The sequence below is a fragment of the Nannobrachium achirus genome (genome assembly GCF_963921795.1).
Source record: "Nannobrachium achirus genome assembly, chromosome: 12".
Taxonomy (NCBI): domain Eukaryota; kingdom Metazoa; phylum Chordata; class Actinopteri; order Myctophiformes; family Myctophidae; genus Nannobrachium; species Nannobrachium achirus.
The window spans coordinates 37212382-37223798 of record NC_137832.1 but is presented as its reverse complement, the minus strand read 5'-3'; the positions used below and the strand labels follow the sequence as shown (position 1 = coordinate 37223798).

At 41.1% G+C, this 11417-nt stretch overlaps 1 protein-coding gene across 1 annotated transcript; it reads right to left on the bottom strand.

Moving 5' to 3' along the window:
- Nucleotides 1-902: 902 nt before the first annotated feature.
- Nucleotides 903-8655, bottom strand: ccdc112 (coiled-coil domain containing 112; the record flags this gene model as incomplete). The annotated part of the gene is made up of 13 exons (XM_080738622.1): nt 903-933; nt 1223-1341; nt 2047-2145; nt 2736-2903; nt 3475-3601; nt 4144-4256; nt 5271-5408; nt 6157-6273; nt 6438-6564; nt 6750-6825; nt 7283-7372; nt 7536-7657; nt 8600-8655. 13 exons carry the CDS (start codon nt 8653-8655, stop codon nt 903-905), a joined length of 1383 nt encoding a protein of 460 aa, XP_080594748.1.
- Nucleotides 8656-11417: the final 2762 nt, after the last annotated feature.

The window sequence follows — 11417 nt, the reverse complement described above, 5'->3', positions numbered from 1 at the left end:
TGTACAATCAGTGTTAATTTAACTCTGAGGACCCTCCCTCAAATTCTGGGGGTCCACCAATCTGTTAAAGAAAAGGGAAAAACATTGCCTTTTCTGGTTTGATCAGAGAATCTGTTCTTGAAAGATTAGGGGTCCCCACTGGGGACTCCCCAGACCCCACTTTGAGACTTTCAGCACCAGTCAACTTTTAAGTCAGCAAGACACAAATTGTAGGGCCACATAGTAAATAAAAACACAATCAAGAAATCATTAAAAAGTTGTTTATTCACCAACTGATTGTACAAAAAATAAATAAATAAATAAAAAAGGGCACATAATGCAGCATACACTAAACAAAAGTCACAATAGGTCCCAATTACCACCAGGTCGGATTTAACAAAATAGGGTCTAATAACGGCATGGCTTCCCTGTGGATGCACCTCAAGGTGCCCTATGGACACCTTGCTACTGATGTCATATTCATGATGTTATTCTTGCCCAAATATGGAGGGATGGTGGGACGGTGGATCTGAGATTATGAATTCACAATATGTGAAATATATAGGGGATTGACTTCCTTGGCCTACTGACAGCGTGCACAAGAAATGTGGGAACGATTGGTCCTTTGGTTTGTAAGACTAGGCACAGACAGACAGACATGCATTATAAGGTGCATTATTCATCCTTTCACACACAGATTCACACACCAATGGTGAATGAAACCATGCAAGACACCAGACAGGGACAGTTAAGTGTCTTGCTCTCAAGGAGCTGGGATCCTTTCAATTCCCAAGCAACCGCTCTATCTAATAAACCAATGCCGCTCCTGGGTAAAAATGAATACAGTATGTTATGCAAAACCGGTGGCATGATCATTGACATTTTTATAAAGAAACTGTCCAGCTGACTTCCACTGGTGGTAATCAAAGGCCTTGTCTCCAACTTGGAACAGCTCTGAAACAAAACAAAACCACACACACAAGTCAGCCAGCACTACTGTATATGCTTAACAGTTGTACTATTCTAGGAATCCAATAATTCTATAACTATTATTGACTTGGTTTAATGCCAAACCAAGTCAATGCGTGAGTGTCCAGGCTTTATTTATCACTGTTACTTATAGTGAGATGGTTTAATTTCCTCTGCTATAAATAACAATAAATCTAAAATGTATAATCAAACAACTAACCACCACCATTTCGCCCCAAAACAAGTAGCAGGTTAATTAGAACTATAGAGTGACCTGTGAAACATGTGCAGGACAGGTCCGCCCCCAGAGGGCCCAATGTGTTTCATTCGCTCTTCCCACCCTTTAGTGGGTTGGGTCAGTCTGGAGGGGTTTCGGCTGATGTTGACTTCCACCTGAATGTGCAACAAAGTTATTATTACTATTTATTATTTGCAGCAAAAAAAAAAACAACTGTAAGTGTAAGACAAAGCTGCAGTGGCATCAGGACATGTTGAGACAGACGTTACAGGGTATCAAGGTAAAACACCACGACCCAGGATAGACCAGGGATAATTTGCCAAGCTTGCAAGGGGCACTAGGGAATGTGTCCTTGTGATTGCACTAGTGACCCCTGCTGGCTGGTTATGGTGCCTCAGCAGAGTGAGGAAGAGGAGGTAGAGTGGACCTGTGCGTTACACTCTCCCAGTCAAACTCCTCAATGTCATTTGAAAAGAGCTTGGAAACTCCATGTGCATCAGAAGCACATGGAGACCTATCACGCTCTGTCCCCAGGCCAACAAAAGGGGACTAGAGACAGTGAAGGAGACAGTTCATGTGGGGAATTGTTTAGGGCTAAATAGGGAGGAAAAATGAAAACAAAACAAAAACAAAAATATGTTGTAGAGGATTCATATGACACACCAAAGTTGTAGATTTTCATCACTTAATTAGATATTGGATAGTAGGAATAGTGGAAGAAACTGAGGGCAGACATGCAACACCAGCTGGAATCAAGGGACACAAATATGAGGTTGATGAACTTATCCGGCCATCTACCAGCATGACCCATCTGGGTTTCCTTGAGCATCCCAGTGAAAACATTAAGGCTTAATTGTCACCTTCTCTTTTATCTTGGCAGCAATTCTCTTCTGTTTCTCCATCTCCTGTTGCTCGCTCAGCTGTCTCTCCTGAATCTTTTTCTCCACTTTGTGGAGATCCTACAGAACAACAGAGAATCAATGATCAATTGATTCAAACATAATGTTTGTGCCATCTTTGTCATGCACTGTGGTCTACTTATGAATGAATGAAAAGCTTGTACAATGTTCACAGATCCAAAGCAGGTGCTGTGTGAAAAACAGAAAATGTATGTAGAAAAGAATCTTGCACACAATCATTCACACAGACATTTTGATCCGACAAGTGCTCTTCGTCAGTTTGACCTCTTGAAGATCAGCATTGGACTGAAACACTGTCCATCTTGAGTAAAAGGTAAAGGTGTAGCAGAGTCTAATGTGTGAATTCCTACCATACCCGCCCTGAAACATTCTAGTCATTTTGTTTTGTAAAAGTAATTGTGGACACCAGAGAGTTAAATGACACAAATCCGGTGCTGAAAGGTCCAGTGGTTTTCGAGATTAGCCCCAGACAGACAAACAGACAGACCCCACGCCATAAAATTATTAGAATAAGATCTAAGGTCACTTAGATGTATATGACTTAAAGAGTTAAAACAGCTGGGAAAGCTAGAAGTAGTTTCAATACATGTTTAAAATAACTACATTCCCGTCACTTCTCAAATGTTTACCCTCTCCTGGAAACGTTTGATGCCCACTGTTGCCGCCTTCTTCCGCTCCTCCAGCTGTCTCTGCTCCTCCTCTCTCCTGCTCCTCTCCTGGGCTTCCTCCTCCTCCCTTCTCCGACGAAGCTGCTCCTCAATGGTCAGTTTGACCTCCAACTGGCGGCGACGCTCCTCCTGATGCAGAGGAAAGAAATGTCAGTTTTAAAAGGAAGAACATACAAGTAAAGTACATGAGATTTCCCCCAGAAAACGCCACAATCATGAACCCATGAAGGACAAGGTCAAAAGTCTGCGTTATCTGATCATTGCTGTATTTTCTTTGAATCTTTCAGATTTCTGTGCACAGAAATGTTCAAAAAGACATGATCACAAAACGATTTATCACTGAAGCCACCGGTGAAATATTGATACGAAATGTATTTCTGCTATTGAATATTGTCAACAAACGTTTAATCTAGCCATTGTAAATGTGAAATGAATCAATATAGAGGAAATGCATGGCCTATTTCTCATCTAAAATGTTAACACAGACATCAGGGTTGGGAAACTGCCTGGACTGTAGTCTTCCCTGTCTCTCTTCTACTGTCACTATCTGCTATCCAATTAAATCGCTGCTATGGGGGCCATAGCCATTGCAGAAATTGGATGCGTGTTCACCAGGTACAAGCATTGTGTCATATGTAGTTGCTCATGCCAATAAAGATATTCACACACCCCCACAATGCCACACTCACTCCAACCCCACCTTGGCCTGTCTCATCTGGTAGATCTCCTCAGCCAGTCTCTTCTCCTGTATTTGCTGCTCTTTTTTTCTCTGCTGTTCCCTCCACTCTTCCAAGCGACGTGCCGCTTCTCTCTTCTCCTCCTCAGCCCTTAAAGAGCAAACAAATGCAAATGTGGACTGGATGAAATACAAGTGAGCTCACAGGGGACAATTTTGGGATCTGTTATTTAATGTGGCTCTCCACCAAACAGATTACAAGAGACTATCTCCAACTCCAACAGACTAGCATCTGCAGCGCTGTTCCGCAAACAGTGTTGCCAGGTCTGCTTATTATAAGCGACTCTGGGCTTGTTCTCCTGTAAAAGGCGCTTAAATATTCATAGTTGCAGGTTGTTTTTGCTTGGACTTGGAAGTGTAGTTGCTTATTTGTGCCTGCTTTAAAGATTCTAGATTCCGCACTAAAATAAAACACACATACCATTTTTGCCTAGCGACGGCTAGAGGTTGGCAAACGACCGAACATGCCCAGTTCTTCCTCAGCGGGTTTCCGACCCGGCAGCTTGTTGGCAGCAGACGCTATCCGACTTCTTCCGCGGCCGAGTCGGGCCAATATCGACGCAGTGGAGAGTTGGCTTTACACAATGATGGCCCAGATATCCCCTTCTATTTGTTCTATTATGTTCTCCTCACCTGTGTTGCTGGGTCTGGGTCTTGTTCTCTCTCTCCCTCCTCTGAGCCTCCTCTTGGCTCTGGATTCTGGCCTGGCGCTCTTTCTGCCTGCTGGCCTTCCACCAGTGGATGGCCTGGAAATGAAAAATGTTTAAAAAAAATTTTTTATTCTTTTGAACAAAGGTGTTTATTTGCCATTGAGCAAATGATAATAATGAAAAATAAAACAATAAATGGTTCTTATATACCACCTTTAATTCATTAAACCAGGAAAGCATCTGTATAATTTTAGATTTTAGTGTTATCCGCAAAAAATTGCACATATACCAATTCACAGCGCGGCACGAGCCAATATGTTTTTGTTTGTGTATTTCATTTCTGCTAAGCAGCAAGCTATTTATGCTTTAGATGATTTTGACTTATATTTAGTGGGATACATTTGTACGAATGTAAAGACAAAACGGAAGTGGGGAAGAGGCTTCACATCCAGTTTATCGCTTGCTCATGTCATGATCAGAGCGTGCGTGCTCCAGACTGTATGACGGAAGCATTTGAAAATTGTGGGAAGCAACAGCCTGGCCACGTGAGACTACTTCTACCCGAAACTGGTTTCCTGAGGAAGTGCTGACATATGCTTATCATTGAGCTAATAGAGCCTGCCTGCTTGCTCAGAGGATGAATTGAACGTTGACCATCAGGTCAAAATCTTTGTCAGATCCTGAGTCTAGCTGTGACATGACCTTTGACACGATCTCAATAGAAGAACAGGGAGACAAAATACAACCACCCCAATTGTAAAAGTTATATTGTATTAACATACTCTACGAAAAACATATTGGCTAAAATTACACTTTATTCATAAAAAAAGGTTATATAGTGCCGCTGCTGTTAGACGCTGAGGAAGACTGGCAACAGTCGAAACATTGGTTAAATAAATTATTTGCATCGTGGCTGAAGAACTGTGTGGTCTCTTTCTTTTCAATCATTGTTATCTGCGTGTTCAGCACCTCACTAACTTAGGTGTGCGCTCCTCCTTTTGTGCTTTCTTGATATAGTGCTGCTTTAACACACACCTTCTCCAGTGTGCACACCAACACACTTTTCACAAAGAAATGAAAACATGTGTGAACATCTCTACTGTACTGTACCTCTCTCTTCTTGTCCTGCAGGCAGATCAGTTCCTGATACCAGTCCTCATGCTGCTCAATCTCCTCCAGACATTTAGCAGGCAGGTACAGCTTAGCTTCTTTTCTGAAGGCTGGTCGTCCACTGTGCTTGGTCCTCACCTTGATTTCAATGGTATACAGCATTCAGTATTTAGTTAAAATTCATTAATGGGTAAAAGTATTATGAGTTAGGGATAGATTTCAAATTGTTCATTTGTGGGTTAAAATAGAGGTACTCCTTAAAATGTAAGACCCTTCTTCAGGGGGTTCCAGACGGAGCGCGGTCGCCGCGTCCTAGTAATTCATTTTCAATGAGAGGCGGGTGGCTATTTTGGCCGCGCGGAGAAGTTTAGGGGCGTTGAGGTGAGCGGGCGCGGTCCATTGAAATCCCCGTGAGCGTGCTCGTTTGTGCATGCGCACACGGGCAGCGAAAGCTGGATTGTGGTCATCTTTGTGAAATACCGTGCAGCATTTACTCGCTGAGCGAGTGTGTTTGTGTCTCACCGCGGCGCTGCCCATCTGTAGGACCCTTCCCTTTCTTCTTCTTTCCTGTACCATAATCCTTGAAGATTTGTTTCACAGGATTTTATGTAAGACCCTTGAGTCAGGCATATAAATACCATTTGCATAACCTTTCCACGTTCACACAAGTGTTTCAGGTCAAATGCATTTAGTGAAAAAAAGGTAGAGGAATGGAGTCCCACACACTGTCTTCACTTAAAAGACAGTGTGTGTCTTTGTATGTCTGATGAAGGTCTGAATGACTGAAACGTTTTTATTATTTATTTAATTTGTATTTATTTTTATTTGTATTTGTAAGTGAAGACAGTGTGTGGGACTCCATTCCTCTACAGATCCAATGAATTACCTTGAGGAAGGCTTGGTGGTCGTATTGGTCCCAGCCCCCATAAGGACCTCCTGTCTTCTGCAGGAAAGACTCCAGGGCCCTGACCTCTGAAGGGACGTCCCCATCGGGTTTGGACACCTAGAGCAGGAATGTGACCAAAAAAAGGTTTTATAGGTGTGGGCAATATGGACAAAATAAAACCTTTAAAACCAGGAGAAGACGATACATATCACAATATTACGATATTCAAAATCCAATCACTAATGCATAGGGTGAAAAGAAGGGAAGAATGGAGACAAGACCTTGACTAGAGGAGCTGGGTGCAATTTAGGGTCTAACTTGATGGCCACGGTCCAAGTTTCAAGTTTCTTCTCATAGGCAGCGATCTCCTGATAACAAATCCTCTCCTCCTTCAAAAGCTCCTCAAAGCTGGGTGGGGCACATAAACAAACAGGGCTAGTATTCATAGTATTATCATTAATATTCATTTATTGATAAACCTCAAAGGTTCACAGACCGTTGGCCCACTGAAAACTTTGCAAGTAAGTCTATTTCATGCGAGTTCATATCTGTTAAAAATGAGTCATAACTCATTATTTATTTTGTCCTTTTACCGTAAGCACTGGTCCTCCTTGAAAGTGTTAATTGAGATTTCCACCTCAGTCATTATTTCCTTTAGTTTGTCAATCACTGAAAACAGAAACATAAAGAATATGGCTGAAAACAGCTCATCCTCCTCACAGTATTTTCATGACACAGCAAAACATTTTCTACCAAATAGACCGACACTTAAACACCAACAGTTATTTGCTACAAAGGTTATAAAAAGGCGTGAGTATGCTAGATATTAGCAGACTTTTTTTCTTTGATCTTGATAGGTTTGTGTGACTTAGGGTTGGATATTGTAAGATATGCAGTATGAGACAGCACATCATAATGGTAATGTGACATACTGTAGGTGTTGTAATGTTCTGGTTTCAATGACTTACTTTCAAGAAATGTTCAAAATAACGGAAACAGACAATCTACACACTTGTAGATCAGCTTAGCTATTTTTTGAAAACGTGTGACTTCCAATATTATCGTCACAATACGATGTTATATCAACAGAGATATCTGGTTTAAAAGAAACCATGATGCGACTTACACTCAGGTGTTGGCTTCACGTCAGTTAACTGTCTCTGAAACTTCTTCACGCCATTATGAACCTTCTCCAGTTGATTCTGAATAGTCAGCTCTACGGGAAGAATTAACATTAAAATTATTATTTAGACAGTGTATACGGCACTGCAGTTTTTAGAGTGATAGTAACTTTTTTTATTGTATGGATTTGGTTGTCACTATGAATGTTAAGACAATAGATCATGAAGAGCTTACATGCGCACGGAAATAAAACTCACTTTCAGCATTTCTTGATTGCTGCAGCACCATCTCAAACTCTTCCAGTTCTCCACTAACATCTGTCCAGCCATTCTTTCTGCACTGAGCACTCAGGCTCCTCTCTTTCTGTAACTTCTCAACACTGGAACAGCAAAGGAATTCCCCCATGTTAAATATGAAGAAAACAAAACAACAACTATGAAATAAATGAAGATTTCAACTTCTTTCAAAAACACTGAATACAAATAATTTGTATAAAGAAAGATGGTTATTTTTGAGGGATTAACCACTTCAACTCTATATCAGGGGTCTTCAACAGGGGGTGATAGGATCATTATTTTAAATGAACAACTTGAACCCTCGCATCCCTATACTCTGAGAACTTTAGCCAAAAATAGCAAGCTCTCAACGCCTCGCCTAGCAAGCTCTCAACGCCTCGCGCTGCAAGGCGTTGAGAGCTTGGTAAAAGGTTTGGTGTAGCGGTAAAAAAGTGAAAGGTCAAGTTTACTAAGTATCGGCCATTTAAGATTTTAAGGGGTTAAGTGTCAAACAAGTCTATGAATCTATCTATGAAATCGATGAGAATCTCCATCCCACTTTCATACAATATGTAGAGGGGGTCCCTGCTTCATCTCCCTCTCTCTCAGCTAACTGGGGTCCTTGGCCTGAAAACATTAAAGACCCCTGCTCTATATAGTTGGTTGACCAATTCCATGTTGGATTCCCAAGGGCTCTATCCTAGCTCCTCCTGATGTTTTCTCTCTACAGCACAGCAGTGGTTCTCAAAGTGGGGTCAGGGGACCACCAGGGTTCATTGAGGGGGTTCCAAATGGGCCCTTACAGGTCTGTAAAAATGGAACCCATTAGTTTCCGTTTGTATACTCTCAGAGTAATGGGGGCCTATGAAATTAAAAGGTTTGAGAACTACTGTTCAACACTAAATATCTTTGGCAAAAATAACAAGCTCACAACGCATTGCAACACTACATGGAGTGAGCTAATAGATCAGCTATTTGCAGATCCCTATTCTGTTAGTCGCAGAATAGGGATGCTATAGGGTTCAAGACAACACAAGTGAACTCACAGTCGTTTTGTCCTCTCAGCTTCTCTCAGGAACTCTGACGCTTTCATCTCTTTCATCTCATCTTGACCACGTGGACCTTTGCTGAAAATCCCTGCATCCTGAAATAATACATCACTTCACTGTCGATAATCAATTGATTAAATATAGTAAAAATGTATGGTGGTGGCAGTTGTCTGCACGTTTACAATAGCATGCTTCTCCTGAAATTGCTTCTGTCATCTTGAGATATGAATACACACACACAAACACACACACACACACACACACACACACACACACACACACACACACACACACACACACACACACACACACAGAGAGAGAGAGAGAGAGAGACATATTTAGACTATGCAGGGGGCGCACTAAGGAGGGAAACGAGGTCACCTTTGTTGGTCTGCCCTAGAATGACTGTGGTAATTACATTCTTTCCATGTATTAGCCTACATATGTACAGTATAGATAGCACTCCTCCAGACATACATGCAATGTATGGAATATCAGCCATTCTAGGTTAGGTCTGCACTGCCATCCTACGGAGAAAAAAAAAAGAAAAGCTGCGGTGGCAAATACACAGAAATAGCCGATCTACAAGCCAGTGGTGTACTTCAGTATTTTCAATTTTCTGTACTTTTACTTCTACTCCACTATATCTCATACTTTTACTTCAATACAATTATTTGAAAGCTTGAAATAGGATAGGACATTCTGCATAATGAGTACTTTTACTTTTTGTACTTTAAGAAGGCTACATTTTGAATTATGGACCTTTAGCCTACTTGTAACAGAGTATTTCTACATTGCAGTTTTAATACTTTTACTCAAGTAAAACATTTGAGTAGGCCTAATTTTCCACCACTGCTAAAAGGCCACTGTGTTTTATCATTATTATTATTAGTAGTAGTATTATTGTAGCATTGCTTAGGTATTTTGGCAAGCGACACAGTAGACGACGTACAAATCGGGCTTCATGTAGACATCTGTCTCTATGTGGGTGGGCCAACACGACTGCCTCTTAATTGTTGTTACCTGATAAACTGTTACATTTAATATGTAATGAACTACTGCCGTTAAATTAACTATCTTTAGAACACCATATATAATTAGTAAAAATATAAATGCAAACGTTACCAGCGACAGGCGATGTTTACCAACAGTGTGGATGGTTGCTAGGGCGGCCATTGAATCCTCCACGAGCAACTTTATTAAAACACCTGTTGTAACACTCCTGATGTAATTATTTTTCTGCCAGCAGAGGACGCTGTTGGTTACATACTGATATAGTCTGGTTCATGCTGAATGACTTCACTTTGGGTGTAGTTTCTGTAGCTATAGCCTATCAGCTTTTCTGGAACGCCATAAACAAGGTTTTCTCGTTTTATTATGACTCTCTGGCCGCATTTTGGTCCTGACTGAAGTTGGCAGAACTGAGGAAAAAAGGGACCCCAATTTAAACTAGCCCAAATGCTTTCTTGTGGTCTTTATCCTTTTAGTTGACCTTGTGTCAGTGAACTGCGTACTCTCCTGCACCCTTATTCCCTGGGCAAACTTCTAATGAAGTATTCAATCAATGAAAAAGTGCAGTGGACAACTAATCCTGAGTGACGCCACAACGTTATTATCACCGCACATCACAGATTTACAGATGTAGGCCTAGGCCTAAAGACATGGGTGAAATTCTTTAATTCATTCATAGTTTTTTCAGGAAGGGAGGGGGCATAGAAAAGAACCTGGCCTAAAGAAAAATCTAATGTAGGCCTATATTTATACAGCATAAAAAGTAGCAGGTTGGTTATATGTATCAGTGTATGATGTTAGACATAAGGTGCAAAAAGTAGCAGGTGCAGACTGTATATGAGACCTGCGCACTCATGACGGCTAATAGTCTTACATGCTAGTGACATAGTCCCTCATGTGGTAAAATAAAAAATAAAAATGAATTGGGTATAGGCCTAGCTCAGGGGTGTCCAAACTTTTTTCAAAGGGGGCCACATTAGAAAATAATAAAACACCAACGGGCCGACTACATCTCCTGACAAAATGTACTTTTGGTCGTACCGTAACAAAGTCATAATACTGACATGTAGGCTATGCATCGCAATTACAATATTTTATTTAATTATCATCACTAATTAATATCAATGGTCTTTTGTCAAGTGTTTGCTCTGAACAAAACACAAATAACTCACATTACCAAATGTAACCAGATGTGCAAGGAAAATAATACAACAAAATAGCCTTTCTTTGACCCCTTCAGAATGAGATAAATAAAAAGGATCAAGGCATCCTGACAAATCATACTATAAAATATTATTATTGACTGTTTGACAGTGCTGGCGTGCCATTTATAGTATCATTTTAGGAATGAAGCTGGGGGCCACATAAAAGTTGTCATCGGGCCGCATTTGGCCCCCGGGCCGCACTTTGGACACCACTGGCCTAGCTGGTCCACATATATACAGTCAAATCCAGGCTCTCCTCTGCTCTCTGGAGGCCACAAACAGCTCCTTTGATCTTGTTGATGGTTGTTCTCCGGACACCATTGCAGTGATCTGAACTCTCTATAGGCCAAATCCTAATTTGTAATTGATTAATGTTGATCATTTTAATACCACAAATCTCCTCTGGCCCTGGCACACCCTTATCTGTTTGTGGTCAATTACATATGAATTTGGGGCCCTTGAATGTTGAGACCACATGTGTAACAGATCATTTTGTGTTGTGTCAGTTGTCCTCAATTACCTTGAATGAACTTGAATAGATCTAATGTTAATTTAACTCTGAGTGTTACAAGTTCATGAGGTCCAGTGTTTCAAAGATG